Raw genomic sequence first — 21,850 nt, forward strand, 5'->3', positions numbered from 1 at the left:
AAAAAAAAATTATATTTTTTTTACCGTCATCATTTTTGGTCAGTGATTCCCGGGTTACTGAAACACCAGGGAACATGAAACTTGGTGGCCACTCCCCTAAATAACTAGCCCTACCTGAACCGTTGCACCCAAGATGACAAAATATTTATGGTATGTTAGTCTCAAGAGCCCACATCAACCTAACCCATACCCACTCATTTGTGATTTGCACACATAAAGTACATGCACGCGCACATGCACACACACGCGCACACACACACACACACGCACAGTCGCACACATACAGACAGGCAAGCACACACACACACACACACACACATGCACAAACACCCACCCACATGAATGCAGACACATAAACACACACACACATGCACGCATACGCATGTGCGCATGGAAAACGCACGCACACAGGATGCAGAAGTCAAAAGAGGAGACCCAAAGTCTAACTAGGACCAAGGAGCAGGACCGGAGCACACAATGCTTTAAGTGAATTTTATTAATGCAAACCGACTAACGTTTCGAATGCACACAACCACACAAGGACTGAATTTTACAAACAAACACCCACACACACACATCCACACACACAAACACTGACAAATGAAGAACTGAATATGAGATACACGCATACATACACTAATAATAGGCTAATAATAACAATAATAATATGCTATGATGTTTGAACACAGTTTTGGCCCATTTAATCGAAGATTGTGTACTTATGTTTGAATGATCTTAGACAGTGCCCCCAGCTGTGATGTTGTTTCCAAGGTTTTCCTCCCTTTTTTTTCTTTAGCACCAACATTGTAAAGGAATCCTGATAGAACAACAATGGCACCATGTGTTGATGAGGTGTGAGTTATTTGCTAGTGAGATTCCTGTTTGTATGGCCAACAAAAGAACCTTACGACCAACTACACCGCCAGTGGCACCCCTATCACTCTGAGAAGGATGTGATGCTCTAGGGGCCAACAGCATCAAAAAGGGTCCTGTAAGAATTTTGATCTAGCCCTGTAAAATCTGTCAGAGTGATACAAATAATGAAATGCTGTTGTGATGTTAAGACTACATTGACACCATGCTCTCATCTGGAGACAGAAGAGCCAAAACGGTGACTATCAATCATAGAATGGGCCAGGGAAGAAAATCAGTGTGAACCCGTCACAGACAGAGGATCGCCGCAATTTAACTGACAATCCACATAGTAATTTTCGTCCCTGATAATTCCAGAAAAACTGGTTTCATAAAAGGGAGTTACCAAGAAGAAAGAGAAGCTAACCCTTTCTGTAGTGGGTGTCCATACTCATTATACAGTACATGTTTGATATAAATTGTGTGGCATTTTGTAGTGAGGTATTCACTTTGCTGACGGTGTTTCCAAGGTATTGTTGCGTACTGTCACTGTATCATTGTGTGCCTTGCTGCTGCATATTATTGGATTAAGGGACTTATTTTGCATCATTTTTGGAAGCCATCCTCCATTTTCCTACAGTGCTTTAAATGTGCAAAGCTTTAACGCTGCCTGCACCAGTTCACAGGTGGCAAAGATGGATAAAGGTGTCCTTGCAGATGTGGTTCTGCTAGTGATTTTGCACATACTGTAGCTGTAACGCGTGGTCAAGACCCCACAGAGGTGCTGGTGTGTCCAGAGCACCAGGAGCCTTTTGATGGCTCCTGCTATGAGTTTGTGGCACAGCAGCGCACCTTCCAGAATGCCCAGCACTGGTGCGAACGAGGCGGAGGGCATCTGGCGTTTATTCTGAACGAGGAGACCCAGCAGTTCCTCCAGCGGCACCTCCAGCCCCAGCAGGACTGGTGGATAGGGCTGGCCCCGGCGTCCAGCAGCCTCACCCTGGACTCAGCTGCGGCAGAGGGTAACACCAAAGCTTATTGCCCTGATTTGGCCAGATGTTTTAGTATTCATCTCAACTTCTGCATTCTGTTGATCTTAACCACATATTTGTTCATCAGGATAAACATTACAGATAGCTTTACCTTTTCCAGATCAAATTCACAACTGATTTAGTTGGATTAACATCTATTACTTTATTGCAATGCCCCCAGCACCAGGCAATGTTACTAGCCCGCCTTGTAGGAGAAAATATGTAGTGCATGCATTTCTGTAGTGGGTGACCAAAAACGATCTGTGAACTTTAATATCTGCTTTATTTTTCATTTGTCCAAATGATGCTGGACATGCGGATGCTAGGCTGGGCTGCTTTTATAGTGATGTCATCTCTCACTTCAGCTTGCCTCCAGATGATTTGCATGTCTGACAGACACCCTTGAAACAGCGCCCTCTGCATGACTCTGATGAGCAGCTGTCTGTAGACAATACATATCATCTCTTAATGTGTTGACCATCATGCCTCTGACTAACACAGCAGTGGCTTTATCTTCTTCACAAAAGAGAGACATTATCACTCAAACCATTACATGGCTTCTATTGTTCCGTTTGGGTGTTCCTCCTGTGCCTTGTTTGGCTCATTTTTAGACCCTGCTGGGGTCAAGCTGCAGTTTACGGTACATGCTTTCTGTGTATTGTTCTGATATCAACAACATCATCTCTGTGGACTTGTTTTGATGAATCACCCATTCTTTTACTGTCAATGCAAATCACATTAAATATAGCCTACAGATGAAGGCTGAATTTCCAAATATTTAATGACGAAAAAGCATGTTCAGTATCTAAACATAAACTATCTTTGAAACGTTAACTGATTTGGCAGCTTTTTTTACCTCAATTTATCCTGCATGGTATTTGGTGAACGCTTCACTGACATCATGTTATTTTCTCGTAGGAACGTTCTCCTGGCTTGATGGCTCTGATGTGAGCTACTCTAACTGGACGAATGAGCCCTTAACAGGAGCCAGGTGTGGTTACATCCTCCAGGACTCAGGCTTTCAATGGGAGGCCACAGACAACTGCACCCAACTGCACTTCGCCTGTGAATTTGGTGAGCCATTTTCCCCTTTCTCAGAGTGTATAGACCTGTGAGATAATAGCAGCCGTAGTAACACTGTTTCTCCTCAGAGACTGGGAAATCTATGGCTTGCTCAAACTACAATGCCACACTTGAGTGCGGCTCTGGGCAGGTGATAGAGGTGGACAACAGCTTCTTTGGTAGAAAGACCATACACTACTGCCAGGGGTTCACCTCTTCCTCCATCATGTCCTCACAAGAGGAGTGCAGCTGGGTGGATGTAGTACATTTAGTAGCAGGTATGGTGTTCAACACAACTCTCTTTATGCTTCATAAATACTGTGGGTTTACATTTACACATTCTAAACAGTTCAACTATATTATGTTAAATGTTATGTGTGGATTTGATATGATTTCCAGAGAAACCTAGTTTGCAACTGTAAGACATGTGAAACATTTGGCTATATACTGACACAATAGATTCACTGTGACAGCACTATTGCCTATTGTGTCTTGCTTTGTGCCCGAGATGCAAAATCTCTGTACTAATGATACTGTGTGCAAACCCCAGTTCAATTAGAAGCATCTTTGCCATTAGATTTATAGAATCAAAGGAACAAGTGCTATGAGATGGCCTAATGTTTGTGTGGGCACTAATAGTTGAACCACAAAAGGATGTCTGTCCCATAACAGGCTTTGATGACTTGGGATAAAAATAAAGCTTGAATAAGGCTTCAGGTGACAATTTACTAAGGCTTTCAGAAATATCTGCCTCTCTATCTCAGAGGAAATCTAAGAGCTACAGGGATGAATTCCCTGAATGTCAACCCTGTATGATGGGCTAATCTCTGTAAAGTACAGCGTGTTTTTTGTGAATCCAATGTTTGGCACAAGGATACATTCCATTGAATAGAGGGTTAGGTGAGAATAGACCAACTGTCCTTAACAAATAGTAATGCAATGATGGCTATTCAATTTCAAGGGCAATGTCAGACTGCAAGCCTGCCAGGCTTGGGCAGATTCGTCATCCTTTGGAGAACCATGCCCCGGTCTTGGAAGCTACTTGTCTGTGGAATATCTTTGTAAAGATGGTAGGAGGTCTCTGTCTTAATTGTTTGATTGTTCATGCTTTCCAACATCGTTCATATAAATAGATACATAAAATATGGTGTCTGGTAGTGGTAGCAGTAAAACTGTGGACTGTAAAAATGTCATGCTAAATGAATGGATCAGTATTCTGAATAAAATGAGTGATTTTATAGCCATTGTCAATAATATGTAAGTGAAGCCGAGTCTCAGGGATCAACTCCTGTAATAAAACTGTATTGTCTGTAAATGTCAAAAGTCGAAAATCTGTGTGAGAGATTATGGTGTCTGTTGTCTAAGAGGCTCTTTTATCTGTGACATATTCATAATTGTTCTTTAGGTCTTCACCTGCTCATGGGCAAGTTGGCTGCTGTCTTTGACAATGTCACAATCCAGGTGAAGCTTTTGCACCCTTTCCAGGGTAATCTGACATGCACACTCAGCGCAGGTGATGGCCACACCATTAACCCCTACAGCCTTGACGAGTGAGTCCAAACATGCACATCTCTAACTTAAAAGCACTGTACACACTGCCATGACTTACAGACTACACCCACATTCACAAAGAAGGTTGATAATTTATCGCATACAGCATGGGAGCTCACACTAGTTTGACAGTGATTGCTGTGGTAACATGGCATGTTTGACTGCTCACACTGCAAGACAGCCGATACAAATTCCTGCCAGGCCAGAAATCCTATCGCATCGGAACGGAGCTTGAACATTGATTGTTACGTCTTCTAATCACGTAACATGAGCCTGTTCAAACTACATGAGAAATTGGATTGGAATTTGTCCCGATTCAAACATTTGTCAGATCTGACTGTTTTGGGTCCAAAATCAGGTCAAAATATTCACACATTGTCTGCTTGGCATAAATGAGTCAGTCTCTTTTATTAGGCCACAGGCCAGTGTGGTGCATCAGGACAGCCATCCAGGTGTCTTCACTGTCGGGGTGGAGTGCACCACCAGTGAGTGGCATATCACTGCACAGAAGTCCATCACCATCCAGGAGCCACTTGGGGAATATGGAGTGGTCAAGTGCTACAGCATGGGCCAGCCAATGAACAGCACAAACTGCAAATCCTTTGCTAACAACCCTCTTACAATCCAGGTCGAACTGGGTGCTGGTAACCATTATATCTCAGCGTGTGGTAATAAGTTAGATTTCATAACAACAAACAACACACAATTTCCCATTATTTTTACAGGAAGCAATGTCACCTACAAAGTTCAGGGCGACGGCACATTGTTGGCCTCATCGTCCGCTGCTGTGGGCATAGTCCCTCACAACATCACCCTGGGTCCAGAGGAGGTGCAGAACCTGGGTCCAGGCTGTCATCAGCTGACTCTGCTGGCCTCGAACAACGTCACAGCTGCTGACCCCTCCACTGAGCTGGAGGTATGTGTGCTGGAGCCGGTGCAGGGGCTGCAGGCGTCCGTGTCCACACAGGCCCGGCCGTGCCCCGAGGCGTACCTCCACATCACCGTCTCTCTGGACTACGGGGCCCCCGCGCAGCTGCTCTTCCAGATATCCGACAGTGACAATAACACCGTCCAGGAGACGAGAGAAATGGACAGTGGCAGTGTTCAGGTTTTCAGCTTCTCAACAACCATCCAAGGTTTCCATGCCTTCGTTCAAACTCAGCTTTCGCAAAGTAATCCATCACAGAATGAGTCGTCATGAAATCTATATTGTATATATACAGTATTTATATTGCTTTGGACAAAAGCGTCTGCCAAATCCCATAACCATAACCATAACCATATATGTTGGATTTTAGGAATGGTACAAGTGAAGGTCACAGCATGGAATGCATTCTCAGCCATAGAGCAGGATGGAGGAAATACAGCAGTGCTTTGCCTCCCTGAGATACAACTCCTGTCAAATGATACTCAAAATTCAGTAGGTTTCTTGTCAATGAGACATACAGTCATTGAGGCCTTACTTGTTTCGCTGTAATTCTCATGTCAATACTTCTGGACTTACACTGATCTAAACAGCTCACATTACATTTATACCTAGACAGAGGAGCACCTGAGAATTCCAAGAGCCAGTTTTAATATCCAAATGGATCCTAATGAGCCCAACATTGGTGTCACAAGCATCAAGCTTGAGATCAGTGGATTGTGGTACCCTTCAGGGTACAGGTTTCTCTGGGAATGCAGTAAGTCTAACATTTTATAGTTCAGAGTTATAAAATGTTTGTTGACAGGCAGCATGTTGGTGGCAATTTCATTTGGATTTCTCATTTTTCTGCCTTTCAGCTGGGAACAATCAATGTTCTACCTTTTTACCTTTCTACCTCAGCCAATAAGCAATGTATTTTTCAGCTGTCAGGACTGTAACCCTGTCAACGTTCGAAATGACCTAAACCTAACAGCGGATTGTCCAGATTGCCAGACAACAGTGTGGTTAATTGAGGACACATCTTCAGTCCCTGTAAGTATGCTTATATATACATTAACATTCAAAAGTTTGGCAAAATTATAATATACCAAAGTAACTACATAAAATCAGTGCTGGTGTTGCCGATCTTTTTCTTTAAAACAGCATCAATTTGCCTAGATGCATGGCTCACCTAGGTACATGACAGCTGACAGTTTTTAAAGTAACACAATGTCTATAGGGAACTCACCACATTATATTCTTCGGTAAAGGCACTGTCATAAAAAGGACATTTAGCACTCAGAAATACATTCAACTCTCACACACATCACACCATTTCAAAGAGTATTTACAATACAATACAAATAATATTTCTAATTGACACACTAATGCTAAATAGAAAATAAAAATAAAAAATAGAACATTTTCTAAGACTGTCTTGTGAAATAGCTAAAGTGCCTAAACCATTTACACAGTACTGTATATTATTTATATAGTATTATACTGTATGTGTAATAGTATTATTCATCATCATCTATAATCTATGTTAAGACTCCATATTGATTGAAATAAGGTGGGGAATCTATCTATAAATTACAGGAACGTCTGTCTGTGTGTGTTTGTGTTTGTATGTGTGGGTGTGTGTCGTATATCTGTCGAACCGTTCATCCGATTGATTTCAAACTTGGTAGGTGTCTTGGTACGGGATTGAGTAAGTGTAGTGCCAACTTTGACGTTGTTTGGATAAGAAATGCTAAATAAATTGTTAAATATATCTGCAAAAGAAGCACATAATGGCTTTCGCTGCTCTACTGTAGCCACTCCCCCTTTCATACAGCACTGTAGCCTACCAGATAGAGAGGACAGAAGCGGGGCTTTGGCAGAACTGAATCAGTGTACACAGTTAAAAAGCTAAGCGAGTGCAAGATGTGTGTATGATTATCATGTCTGACCTCAACAATAAAGACTCCTGTATGTGGTTTGCTTGCATAAAATGATTCCGCGGATTTTGAACACGCCAACAAACACAGGTATCCAGTGGCTATTCAAAACAACATAAAATGATGTGCAATAAACTGACACTTCGAATAGCCCAGGCTACTTTGGACTGTCTTTAGACTTTGAATAAAGGACACCCACCATCCTGGTCACTCCCTGTGTGAACTGTTGCCTTCAGGCAGATGGTACAGATAGACAAGGACAAATAGACTCAAACACAGTTTTTATCCAACTGCAATAACCACCCTCAATGCTGAAAAAAAAATAATGTGCAATATGGACTCAGACATCAGTGCAATGACAGGTGGTATGCATGCCTGCAGATGAATGTTCATACTGTTTTATGCAATGACTGTGTTAATTCTTTTTTATGCAATGAATGGGTGTGTATGACTGTGTGTGTCTATGTACTGTATGCTTCTAATTATGTTATATGTTTCTATGTTATATGTAACACTAGCACTTAAATTATTTATTCTTTTTTTAATTTATTTATATTTCTTTTTTATATAGACTCTATGAATGATGCACTGACTGGAGAGAGGACTTCACATTTCGTTGTACCTGTGACAATGACAATAAAGACCTATTCTATTCTATTCTAATAAACAAAGGGCAATTCCGACTGCAAGGTCCCAAATTTAAATGAGCGATAATGAATTGAAGGACGTTTACATGCAAAGCAGCTACAGACAATGAGTGGCAGACAAAGTGTGATGTCACTTATAGGCTACCAGGGAATGTTTTTGAGTCACATAGTTGCAAATTTCATATGATGATGCATCATTCCACAAAATGTTTTTTCTTCTCTATCATCAAGTTATTCAACAGCTTAAATATATAGCCTTCACTCAAAATAGCTGTTAGGCTTATGTCATTTTGATCTGTAAAAAAATGTCACATGCAGCCATTCTTAAATTCTCTTATAATATAATTCTGTATTCATTGAATGCTTAGCTGGAATAATGTATTTTTGAAGCAGGCACACCTGCGGGGATGTAATTGGGCTAAATGTTTTCTACAGATATAGCATATTTGAATGGGCACTGCTCTAGTGATATAAAAACAATGATGAGTGTATGTTTGTGAAAATAATGATGGATGATGTTTGTTGTTGATGGATTTGTTGTTTCCTTCAAGGCTGACCTCAGCTCCTGTTACAACAATGGCGAAAAGCGATTCCGAGAGGTAGCACGCTCAGTCAGCTCATGGGCAGTCCCAGCAGCGACCCTTCAGAGTGCCCAGCAGCTCGTCACAGTCATTGTGTATGGTAAATGTCTTGTGCTGGGGTCACACGCTGTGAGCATGAATCTAATGGCCACTCTATGTTGCTCCCTGATTGTTCTTCATTTACTATATTCACTATAGGTACAAAAGTCACAGGAGGTGGTAACGTAGAGTCAGGTTATAGTGAATTTGGCATTACATTACCTGCCTCGAGTGTGACAACAACCTCGAGTGTGACAACAGCCTCGAGTGTGACAGCAGCCTCGAGTGTGACAGCAGCCTCGAGTGTGACAACACCCTTGAGTGTGACAGCAGCCTCGAGTGTGACCGCAGCATCTATCACATCAGTGCCTTCTGCATCTAACACAAGAGGACAGGTGATCTCCCCTTCTGTGACCACAAGATCTCCCTCTGCTACAACCTTACCCTCTGTGGCCACCACATCAGTCTTTGCTACATCGTCAGCCTCTCCTGGGACAACTGCAAGTCCACCCAGTGTCCTCTCATGCTGGACAAACCCCACAGCTGGAGATGTTCTTTCTCCATTTACCTCCACATGCAGTATAACCCAGTCCTTCTGTAGTGTTGCACCATGCACCTACTGCCTCAAGACGGCCAATGGTAAGAAACTACTCTTGGTGGCATTGTCATTGTCAACATTTTGATGAGTTTCTGTGAGTGAGGTAAGGTGAGAATCGCTTGGAATGCTTAAAATTCATTGAAAGTGTCATGATTTGATTATTTAATTAACATGAACAGAAATATGAATGTAGTAGTGTGTGCAATGTGTGTGAACTAACTGCATTAATAATGACACACATTTATTCTCGAAATCTTTATAAACAAATTTACAATTTTTTTTCATAGGCATTTGTTTGTCATTTATTGTGGTAATAACCCCAGCGAGAGGTCACTGTTTCTGCCGCTAGGAGACAAAAGTAAAGACTACATCCTAAATGTGGTTGCAACTTTGCAGAACTCAGCTGGACAAACCTTAAACACCACAATTCTCATCAAGGTTTGTGATTTTGATCAATTACTATATAAAAACAGCGTGACTATTAACTACCCTGGTACTAATAGCCTTGGCCACACAGCTGAGCTATTCACACCCTGTGACATAACAACAAAAACACTGCAGGGGTGCAAATAGCATACACTAATATTTGTACCAGACGGGGTATTAATAGAACACATTGCTGTGTGCACCGGGGTACGAATAGCATTCACTTCTAATTGCACCAGGGTACGAATAGCATACACTGCTAATTGTACCAGGGGTGCAAATAGCCTTACCCATATATAAACTGTATAAAATGCAAAGGACATGGCAGCATGTTATCAGCAGGTTTCAATGTTAGGCTAACATTACACAAGGTTTCTATTGAAGAAGCACACTCACATCAAATACAGCCACTAGAAAATGTGGTGAACATATTTCACCATTGTGCCCAACTCTCTTCTGACAAGACGCAAACTGACGTAACACAGTATGTGGAAAATAACATAACAAAAAACACAACATAGACCAAAATTTGCACTTCAAGTAGAGCCTGTAATTTAGGTCTGTCTTCTGTATACATATAGGCCTACACAGTAAAATCAGTGTGTAAAATTTGTAAAAGTGTAAAATCTGAAGTGTTGAATTCCAAAAACTGTTTAAGAGTTCATTTTAACACTGTAAGTGTTAAACACTCCAAGACCCCTTTTGATCTGAACATGGGGGTTATGAACATGGGGGCATGAACATGGGGGTTATGAACATGGGGGCATGAACATGGGGGTTAAGAACATGGGGGTTATGAACATGACCCCAGAGTGTAGCAATGTAATTGGCAGTTGGCTGCAGCAACTCAGGCTTTTTTCTGATTATTTTCGTATCGACAGTACTCAGTGACTGTTCATTTGACAGTGTATCATGTCAACCTAAACACTGATGAAGCTGTAAATTACAAAAAGTCGACACCCACATCATTAAATACTTCTCTGTCCATCATCTAGGTGAGGGACTCTGTTTCGGAGCCCTCTGTGCAGGATCTCCAGAACTTGGTGTCAAATCAGGTGGCAGAATTACAGAGCCAAGGCCAGCTTACAGCCTTAGCTCAGATGTACCAAACTGTGTCCAGTGCCTTGAATGGAGGTTCCAATGAGGAGGACAAGAGTGCAAGAGAAGAGGTACCAGTGTTCATTACTGAATGCTTAAAGAGACGCAAAGTTAGAGGGTGTTTAAGGGCGTGAATTTGGGGAATTACACTCATTTTCTACCTCCCATTGAGTTAAACAATTGATTTTTACCTTTTTCCAGTTTTACCTTTCTCCGTTTTTACCTTTCTCCATGTCAAAGCAGCCTAGAAAATTGCCACGTTTCATTTTCCATTGGTCTTATTAGACTTTCTAACTTGAGAGGAGACACGTTTTAAATAGGAAAATTACCGGAAATCTTAGTCACTTTTAAAGAAGCCCTATGCAGATCTGGTTATTCCTTTGCTGTTACTGGGTTTTCGCCTGATTTGGGCTCGCATTTTTCACGACATAGCTCCCCCTGCAGCTTCAGTAGCAAGTGACTAAGTGACTGCTACGCTAAACCCCCACTAGCTAGCGAGCTAGCCATCAATAAACCAAGCTAAACACATAGGGCTCACAATAAAACGGTCGAGCAAACATATTGTTCAAGAGACTATCAAATCACATTACAAAAACGAAGTTCACCCAAGGGTAGGCTACTTACAATTTCAACAGCAAAAAAGCCAAGTCGGAGTCCGTTTTGCAGTCTTCTTAGAAACTACAATCTGACTACATTTTCGAGTATTTCCGCCGAGTTACATCCGGATGTGTTCGGACCGCGACCAGAAAGTTGCATGTTCGGTTTTTCCATTGAGAAGCACTAGGGGGAGACGAAGCACCCACCAAACGACCCAAAAATTGTTGTAGAACCATCACAACGACTCTCAGTCTGCATAATTAAGGTCATTTTTGCTAAAATTGTTGCATAGGGCCGCGATGCTAGCAGTCGAGATGCTATGGTCTAATCCGCTTTAATGATCAGTATGCTCGGCTGGAGCTAAAAGTGGTATCGGTAGACTCAGAGAACGGCTGGATGAACTGGAGAAGGGTAAAAATAAATTGTTTGCTATTACAAGTTTGTTTACCATCAAATTGGCTTCATAAAGGTGAAAATCTTGCATAGTGTACCTTTGAACCAACACAGATTGGAGATCATATAGGTGTTTTTGACATCAAAACTGTTATTTCTTCACATTCTGTTCCTATTTCTTGGTCATTTTTGAAATGAATGGTTATCCATATAAATTTCATAAAGCGTTAAATGGGATTATTGAGGATGGGACTAATTGTTCATAATTAGTATTGTTTTTATTTCAGCTCAGAGAGCAGATGATCACCAATATGTATGTAGCAATAGAGAGCATGCCCATGGGTAGCCTAGAGGAGGTGCAGGCAGTTGCCAGTGCTGTGGCCGAACTTACTAAGCAGGATGATGAGCTTACCACAGACACACAGTTAGGCCTACAGGACGAATTCTGGACGTTTGTACTGTACTGTGCCCTACATTTGTCAAGGAAAGATCATCTCTGTCATATAAGGCGTGCAGTACAGTCTGAGTAGTGCCCACCCAAACATGGACAGATCTGTAGTTCTCAGGCCCCAGGAAGTGAGCATCACTCTGGACCTGCATACTGGATTCAAAGGTTTGAGGAACCCAGTGTTGTCATTTCTGTCCAGGGAAAAGTGGTCCCAATGCAACAGCTGTTGCAATGAAGGGGGGGAGAGAGCGAGAAACTTTATTCATATACATTTTGGAAACCAACTAATACATGTTTTGTTCCCTTCCGGACAGATCCAGGCAAGTAGTGTTTTGTCAAAGCTCAGCGAGTCCCTCAACTCAGTTCCACTCCCTGAAAGCAATGTAAAGGAGAAGATGTTGGATGCATCTAAGCCTCTCGTTGAAGCTGCTAGTAACGTCATTGTGGTCTCAGCAGCGACAGATAAACAGGTACTTCTGCATGACAACTGTGATTTTAAATTATATTTTGGTGCAGGTACTCACATAATGACTAACATCTATTTCAGACTGAGATCGCCGAAAACTTACTCAGTGCTGTAGACAAGGTCCAGAGTACCCTTCTGTTAGTGAAAAAGACCCACAGTCATAATCACTCCTCAGATTAGTTTATATGTCAACAGGTAAGGACCAGCTGACTAAGCTGCAGAGTCATTTTATAATGTTGTTTCTTTTATGCATAACAGGACAATCCATATCCTTAGTCACTAGGTGATAACTAAAAAAATCTATTTATGTTGTATTACGTATATATTATCCAGTGTGCTGATTATGTCTTTTAATGATATTTTCTAGTTACAATGTCAAGTTCCTGCACTTTACAAGATATTCTTCTTGCAGGATGTCTCCAAAGAACCTTGCGAAACAGCCAATCACAATTCAGAACTGCAGCTCTGCCAGCTTCACTTTGCCACCTTTATATGCCTCTGTTGTGTCATCAAAGACGTCCGTGGATGTCCGGGTAAGAGCAGGCCCACCATGCCGATGATGAATGGATGCTAATGTATGTTCTCTCTCAGTGGTGTGTAAAGGATTAGATTAGATTAGATTAAAGGAGAGGGCTCAGCACACATCCCTGTGGTACGCCGGTGTTCAACTGTGGTCTGTTGGTTAGGAAGTCCAGAATGCAGTTACAGAGGGAGGTATTAATACCCAGTTCACTGAGTTTAGTCTATCAATAGTCTATTATGTAATTTTAAAGTTACGTTCTCTGATATTGCATATTGTTGGCAATGGTGTTTATCCTCACGTCTCACACTCGGTTGACTACTTGTCTATATTCCATAACAGATGATGACCTTTGAGACAAATCCATTTGCCTGGAACACAGTGCAGTCCATCAATGGTACAGTGGGGGCTCTGTCTCTCAACCAACATAATGGCTCCCCCATCCCCATTGCTAACTTGACAAACGAGATTGAGGTAGGCATGTTTACTATAATTTGTCTACACTAACACAGGGGTTCCCAAACTTTTCCACGACAAGGCCCCCCAAATACCACTAGGTTCTGGCCAAGGACCCCTTGATGTGTTATTAAACCCATTGACAATACTACGGCAAATGTAAAAATACATTAAGCTAAATCTAATAATTATTTTAGCCACAAGCACTTCGCGATTGAGCATACAGTGTGTAAAAATTGCATTTGGAGCTTTCTGCTATATGAGAGCTATCACTTATTATTCCCAGTCATTATCATGGAAAATATAATGTTCAGATATGCGACAAATTATTCTAATGGCATTGGATAACAACCCTCATAGTAATAGGTATATTTAACATTTTTCAAATGTATTTATTTGTTGCTTTTATTTTTCCTTCCAAATTGCTGAGGCCCCCCTGGCACCCCCTCGCGGCCCCCACTTTGAAAACCACTGCACTAACAAAGCAAAACAAATGTATATATTTTAACGTTTATTGTAACATATCAGTTGAGACCCAATTGTTCAGTAACTGATGTGATTTTGTTTAGATTCTTTTGCCAAGGCAATTGGCTGCTGTAGTGAACAGCACCTTTCTGGACCTTGCAAACTTCAGCACCATCGTGATCAATGTGACGTCGCCTAACGTGTCCCTGGTGCTCAAGCTGGACCCCTCAGAAGACGTCTCCTTACATTTGCTAATAGGGTTCCAGGAGCACCCCAACGACACACACTACGAGGCACAAACCTACCTGCCGCATGAGGGAGACACACAAGGTTTCCACATCCTAACCCCTTTTTACTTAAATATTTTTTTTCAAAGTAAAGAAAAGAATCAAGATAGCTGAAATTACTTTTTTTTAAGATAACTGAAATGAATGTTTTTCATCCCACTGATTCTGGGCAGAGGAGAGATACACATGGGTGTTGAGCCCCAGGGATAGGACCATAGATGAAGGCGTATACTACCTTCTAGTGAGGCCTGTGGTTGAGGCAGGAGTCAACTCTACAAATGCCACAGTCTCCATCACGACTATTGCTGCTCAATGTGTGCACTGGGATGAACTGAAGCTGAACTGGAGTGACTACGGATGCAGGGTATGTTCATTCACGTTACATTGCTGTACTTATTGCGTGATTATGTATATGACCAGAAGCTGGTGTTGGGTCTTTTGGGATTCATTGAAAGCAAGCACTGATTGCTTTGTTCAAGTTTGACCCTGTAGAACAACTTGGGACATATTCTTATGTTAGATGTCAGAAAACTGAACTGAAAATGCACTGAACAATGCAAACAGGCCTTAGTTTAGATTTTAAAATCCTGGTGAATTCGATTTGATGACGTTCTGTATTTCACTCTTTAGCACATACCGGTACTTGATTCTGTCTTCATAGGTTGGCCCACTGACTACACCCCTGGTCACGCAGTGCTTGTGCAACCACCTGACGTTCTTTGGAAGCTCCGTCTTCGTCATGCCCAATGTTGTGGATGTGAGCCAGACAGCTCAGCTTTTCGCCACTTTTCTTAACAATCCGGTGGTGGTGTGCTTTATTGGCGCCATTTTCCTGGCCTACCTCGTGGTAGTGAAATGGGCACGCCGGAAAGACATTCAGGACACAGCCAAGGTCAGTCTCTGTAGAATCCTCACTAGTAGTATGTGACATTCTGTGACTACTTTTCTTTCTTTGGCATCATACTGCTGAATACTTTTGAATGCTAAATTGAATGGAACTGAATTTCCATTTTACATTTCATACATTTTCTTTATGTATGTATGAAATGCTGAATAATACGAAATGCTGCCTCTTAGGTTAAGATTACTGTGCTGGAAGACAACGACCCCCTGGCAGAGTACAGATACCTGCTCAACATCAGCACCGGGCACCGGCGTGGAGCTTCTACTTCCTCACAGGTGCGTATACCTGACTACTATGAGGACTTACTGGTCATCTCTGGTTGGGAGCATTGTGCTTTTCTGTTCGTTAGGTCGTTTGCCTAATTTTCTCATTCACTGATAATGGCTGTATGATGCTGTTCATGTCGGGTTTCCTCAAAGTTCATACTGTCTCTTTGATTCCTGGGCAGGTGACAGTGACTCTGCTGGGCACTGAGGGTGAGAGTGAACCGCACCATCTGACTGACCCAGACAAGCCAGTGTTTGAGCGAGGTGGGGTGGACATGTTTTTACTGACCACGCCGTTCTCGTTGGGCGAACTAAAGAGTATCAGGCTCTGGCATGACAACTCAGGAAATCACCCTGGCTGGTAAGATATGCCTATACACTGCTACAGTACCAGTCAAGAACCCACTTTTTATCCAAGGTCACTTACATATGTATTACATATTACAAGGTTCCATTGTCCCCGGAGGAAATTGGGATTAAGTGCCTTGCTCAAGGGCACAACGGTGGAAGCCATTAACTTAACCCATAACTTTTCTGGCTACTACCTGCTATCCCAACTCCTTAACCACTACGCTACCACCAACACAGAGCTAAGCAGAAGCAAGGATGCTGTTGCATTGCATAACAGGCACACAGTATTACTACTATACATCTGTGTCTGTGACATCCATGTTTCACATTATCTCTCATACTTGCATGTTCTGCTCTGTGCAAATCAGGTACATTAACAAAGTGATGGTGCAGGACGTTGAGACGGGGCAGAAATGGCACGTCCTCTGCAGCTCGTGGCTCGCCATAGACATGGGGGAGTGTGTCCTGCACAGAGTGTTCCCTGTAGCCACAGAGATGGACTTAAAGAGGTTTAGGTAAAACATGCATTTGTTGTGTTTCGTTTTGTACTACAAGTAAATTGCCTGTCATGATAGACCCTAATCGCCATTTTGTTTAGCAGTTCATGTATGTCATCATTTTTTTTCCCTCTAGCCAGTTTATGGTCATGTGTTCTGCCTTTCATTTTGCAGCAATCTGTTCTACATGAAGTCACTGAAAGTCCGTGACGCAACTTCACGTGCGTCCAGCGTGTCTCCTGTTGTTTCTCCCTGCTGCTGTGCACCATGCTGACCAACATCATGTTCTATGGTGTGCCCACAGATCCTGCCGAGCACTCAACTCAAGTCTTTGTCTTCTTGTTTGTCCGCCATGACAGGTCACATTGAGTTCACCTGGCAACAAGTGATGATTGGCGTCCAGAGCTCCATCATCATGTTTCCCAGCAACCCCCTCATCGTCAACATCTTCAGAAACACACGCCCGCGGGAGAGGAAGTCCAAGAAGCCTGTGAGGGTCAAGAGTAAGGCAGACACCTGCAAACAGGCCAAGAGTGGTCGTGTGTCACCAACCCAGCCGCTCTCCCCTGAGAGCCAGCACAGGGACATAACACCAGAAACTGTCACCAAGGTACAAAAACCTCCACAGATATTCAGTAACCTGTCTGTAACCATCTAATACATGGAAGAGCATCTAACCATCTAATAAGTGGAATAGCATCTAACCATCTAATAAGTGGAATGGGTTCTTCAGTTTAATGCTAATAATTACTTACATGAGGTGTTTGTGTCTCCCAGGACATAAAAAGAATAGCACGGTCACTCTCCAAGGTGCTGAAGAAGCCTCTTTCCAGGATAGATGTGGCATCTGGCAAAAACCCTGACATCAACACGCTTCTTTCACTCGTGGAGGACATCATCCAGCAGCAAAACCGTGCAGGGGACAGGTTTTACACAGACAACTCTAAGTTCACGGACGCTTTGAAAGGTTACAAAACAATTTTTCCTTACTTCTTATGATTATGTCTTTTTATTAGGCAAAAAACAAAAACAAATATCACGTACAGAGAGCATATGGATGATAGGATGGGGAGAAAGAGGAATAGAGCAACACACCATTATCTCATAAATGGCATTTGCGTCTAGCAGAGGGAAGTTAAAATTCCTTTAAATTGTAATTGTAAAGTTGTCTCCCCCTTGTGATGTTGCGAGCCAGCGTGTAAGATGAAAAAAGCGTAATTCTCTCCCGCTGACAGAGAACCCTTCCTCTGAGAGCCCAAAGGAAATGACCAGTGACGGGCAGAAGGGCAGCCTGTACACCCAGTACCTCTACCGGCAGCTTCAGCACGTGGAGAAAGAGCTGGGCCTGTTGGGGCCCACACGCTTCTCCAACCCCCACAGCTACAGCCAGGCCGTGCAGCAGGTCCGGGGCATGAAAGGCCTCCTGGAGCCCCACCTGCCCTCCACCTCCAGCACAGACCACCCCACCCGCAGCCCCGAGGGAGGGGGCAGTAGCGGTGGCAAGAGATGCTGTCAGGGAGGCCTGCCCTGGTGGTTCGTGTCTGTGGGCTGGCTTCTGGTGGCGGTGACAAGTGGGGTGTCGGCGTTCTTCACAATGCTGTACGGGCTAAAATACGGGAAAGAGCGCTCCGTCAGCTGGCTCATCTCCATGGTGGTGTCCTTCCTTGAAAGCATTTTTATCACTCAGCCTCTAAAAGTAAAAAATGTTTGAATTCACTTCGAATTGACTGCATTTAATTCAATAGATCTGAATAAAAAATATTATTTTGTGTTGACACAGAATGTCTTTGTGATATTCAACACAACACAGGTGCTTGGTTTTGCGGTTTTCTTTGCCTTAGTGCTAAAGAAAGTTGACCAGGAGGAATATGGCGATGTGCCTATTGAGGAATCAGTGTCAAATACCGGTACCATTATTTAAAATAATTTCAGGCAAATAGATAATTGATCAATCATGTGTGAATTATTAAACGCAAATGAAATAAACATATCCACACATGCTTTAAGGTGATCCTGATGCCGTACGTATTGCACGGAGAGACAGCACATGCAGTTTCTACCAGCCACCACCAGCCTCAGACATTGAGAGGATGAGAATGAATATGATCAAGGAGCAGAAAGTGTTTGCCCTCATCACAGAGATTTTTGGACAATATCCAGGTGTTTTGCCATTTTCATAGAAGCATTTTCATTATACATAGAGAAATAAATAACAGTCAAATCTACAAACTGTAAAACAAGTACACTGCAGTTTGTACACATTTGAATGAAAGTAAGAGTGAAAGATAACCCTATCCAACCATATTAAATAAATGTTTAAAACACAAAATAATCTGAAAAATATCTTACTATATTATAAATACATCTCTATAAGGATCACAGTCTGATATACTCATTTGTCTGTATTTACTTCAGGCTTCATAACAGACAGGAATTCCAAACTTATTGGCAATGCCCGCCTTCGCCAGGTAAGGGTGCAGAAAGACTCCTGTCGCATTGCCCGCTCCATGCAACGGTCAGTCAAGGACTGCCATGCTCCGTACTCTTGGGAGATAGAGGACAGGGGCTCCTATGAACCAGGCTGGAATCGCTCCAGGGATGCAAACACCTCCCAGACTGCTGCTCCCAGCCCCTGGCAATACCTGAGCCAGTCCCGACTCAGAGCTCATCCCATATGGGGCAACGTGGCCCTGTACAGAGGAGGCGGCTTTGTGGTGGAGCTGGGCCCTGACCTGACCAATGCTACAAGGTAAAAAGAAGAAACATTTAAGAAACATTCTGAAATGTAAATCATAGATAAGATAACCACTATAGAGCAAGTGAGTGTCACTTCTACAGTTTGAGACCACTGAGAGAAGTGTGAAAATGTGTTTGAGAGTCTACTTTTCTAATCCACAGTGCGCTTCAGTACTTGTTTGACAACAGATGGCTGGATGTTTACACTCGTGCTATCTTTGCGGAGTTCACTGTGTACAATGCCAACATCAACCTTTTCTGCATTGTTACACTAATGCTAGAAACAACAGCTGTGGGTAAAGCAGACATCTTATTGATTGAAGCCATTTCATATGTAGATATGAAAGATCAGAGATAAGTACAATGGTGTACTACTGCATAATTACTTGCAATAATGTCTGCACAGGTGCATTCCAGTACCGTAGTGAGATACAGACTGTCCGTCTCTATCAGTCTGCGGGTGGCTTACACATTTTCGTCATGGCCTCTGAGGTCATCTACTTTCTTTTCATTCTCTACTACATGTATATCCAGGTGAGCATTTCAGTGCTTACTGAAGAACTTTATTCAAATAAAAAAAATGAATACCACACCCTGTTTATTCCTCAATAGGCATAGTTCTATCTTCAAAGCCATTATTCTCTCTGCAATCAGGGCAAGCTAATGAGGCAGCAGAAGTGGGCTTACTTTAAGACTAAGTGGAACCTTCTTGAGCTGGCCATCATCATCCTCAGCTGGAGTGCACTGAGTGTGTTTATCAAAAGAACATTGCTGGAAAACAGGGACCTGGAATTCTATCTAAACAACAAAGACCAGTGAGTGATCATCACCGTTGCATGAACATCTTCATGGTGCAGGTTCTTGGATAGTGAAACCTTTTCCCCACATCAGGTACATCAGTTTCCATGAGACTGCTACAGCAGACGCGACGCTGGGCTACCTGATCGCCTTCCTGGTTCTCTTGTCCACCATTAAGCTGTGGCACCTCCTGCGGCTCAACCCCAAACTGCACCTCATCACCTCCACCCTGCAGAGGGCCTGGACAGACATCTCAGGCTTCCTGCTGGTCATGACCATCATGTTTCTGGCCTACTCTATTAATGTAGGTTTAGGTCACCCACAGTATGCATGGAACACCGGTCTCCAATGAAAAAACTTTACATCAGAGAAACATATTCATGTATATGTAAATCTTCTATAATGTATGGTGTTATGATTGTTGCTTGGGATCTACTGTAGATTTTCTGTGTTCCTAACCAATAACTATTCTCTACGTATTGTTTGCAGTGCAACCTAATGTATGGCTGGAAGCTGTCTTCATACAGGACATTCATTAATGCAGCACAGACTATGGTCAGCCTACAGCTTGGTATCTTCAATTATGAAGAGGTCAGTTCCTGGTCAATTAACTTATAAATGAATGCAGATGGCTGCAAACTCCTAATGAATCTCTCGGTTTTGGTTTTGAATTCTAGGTGTTGGATTATAACCCAGTTCTTGGTGCATTCCTAATTGGCTCTTATATCATCTTCATGACCTTTGTGGTATTGAACCTCTTTATTTCTGTGATCCTGTTGGCATTTAGTGAAGAGCAACTTCACCATAAGGTGATCAAACATTTGACCTTCTGAGTTAGTTTTAAAACATGCTCTGAAATATTATAACAAGAACTCTGTAACTGCAACATTTTCAAGATTTTAACTCCATTGACATCCACTAATATTTCTTAGCCATCTGAAGAGGAGGAGATAGTGGACCTGATGCTGATGAAAATGTGCAGTCTGTTTGGGTTAAAAATTAAGAAGAAAGGAGAAGCAAGTGGCTCCTCCTCTGCCACTAACAATCCAGCACCATCTGTCATATCGTAAAACTATTGGTTGTCCATTGTCCAGGTTAAGAAATAAAAGCACTCTGGTGTTGAGTAGAATGTCTGTGTTTCTTTTGAGTAATGATGTAAAACATGATGAAATCATATTTACATTTTACATTATAACTGAACTAGTTAGCACTTAATTGGAATATTGCACTCTTTTTGTGGTGTTGAATAAATACATAAGGATGAAACAATTATAAGTAGCCTAGTATATTTTGTTATAATGTTCCAACATTATTCTGGTGCATAATTAATGTCCTCAGATATCCACAGGAGTGCACTTGGTGGAACATTGTAGGAAGATCAGAGCAACTCTGACGTGGTTCCTCCTGTGCCTATAATATACATATATTGTTTCTTTATATCAGGATTGAGATTAAGTCCACACTGGATGTCTAATTTGTGTAAATCTTTATAATGAACGCAGCTGTTGTACCATAATTGTTTGTCTTTTCTCACGCAATCCAGTTCTCTTCTACATGCTGCACATATCCAAGTATGGTAGCAAATGGTTCTGGCTGTGGTGACAACTGACTGTGGAGACATTTTCCAACCACATTCTGTAATAATCTATAATAATGCACATTCTGTTTTAGAGTCCTTATGTCATTTTGTGTGTAAGTGCCTGCTTACGTGAATGAGAAATTATGCACATTTTAAGCTTTACTGGTATATTACTTCCAGATCATTGGCACATTAAGAAGGAAAGAAATAAAGAAATTGTGAATTCTGGTATGGAGCTGAGTGTGTTTTTCACTGTAATGTCGTCATTTGTTCAATTCTGTACAAGCCTGCTTCTGTGAATGAGGAAGCAGAAGCTAGAGACATTTTGAGAGCTAAAATATGTTCAACCAACAAAAAA

The 21,850-nt window shown here is 42.2% G+C and overlaps 1 protein-coding gene across 1 annotated transcript; it reads left to right on the top strand.

Moving 5' to 3' along the window:
• Positions 1 to 1,547: 1,547 nt before the first annotated feature.
• Positions 1,548 to 20,983, top strand: LOC125306528 (polycystic kidney disease protein 1-like 2). Its single transcript, XM_048261943.1, is given in 39 exon segments — positions 1,548 to 1,557; positions 1,605 to 1,874; positions 2,802 to 2,957; positions 3,035 to 3,269; positions 3,918 to 4,015; positions 4,351 to 4,499; positions 4,918 to 5,140; positions 5,222 to 5,604; positions 8,840 to 8,972; positions 9,073 to 9,253; positions 9,505 to 9,643; positions 10,627 to 10,800; positions 12,007 to 12,147; positions 12,485 to 12,637; positions 12,715 to 12,782; positions 12,784 to 12,828; positions 13,046 to 13,166; positions 13,496 to 13,627; positions 14,179 to 14,404; positions 14,535 to 14,725; positions 15,023 to 15,253; positions 15,439 to 15,540; positions 15,714 to 15,892; positions 16,251 to 16,397; positions 16,554 to 16,579; positions 16,582 to 16,696; positions 16,734 to 16,989; positions 17,157 to 17,346; positions 17,615 to 18,075; positions 18,190 to 18,286; positions 18,387 to 18,539; positions 18,657 to 19,128; positions 19,278 to 19,411; positions 19,522 to 19,649; positions 19,770 to 19,930; positions 20,007 to 20,217; positions 20,403 to 20,504; positions 20,591 to 20,722; positions 20,846 to 20,983. Coding segments are annotated over 39 exon segments (6,663 nt in total).
• Positions 20,984 to 21,850: the final 867 nt, after the last annotated feature.

The sequence above is a fragment of the Alosa alosa genome, chromosome 13 (genome assembly GCF_017589495.1).
Source record: "Alosa alosa isolate M-15738 ecotype Scorff River chromosome 13, AALO_Geno_1.1, whole genome shotgun sequence".
Taxonomy (NCBI): Eukaryota; Metazoa; Chordata; class Actinopteri; order Clupeiformes; family Clupeidae; genus Alosa; species Alosa alosa.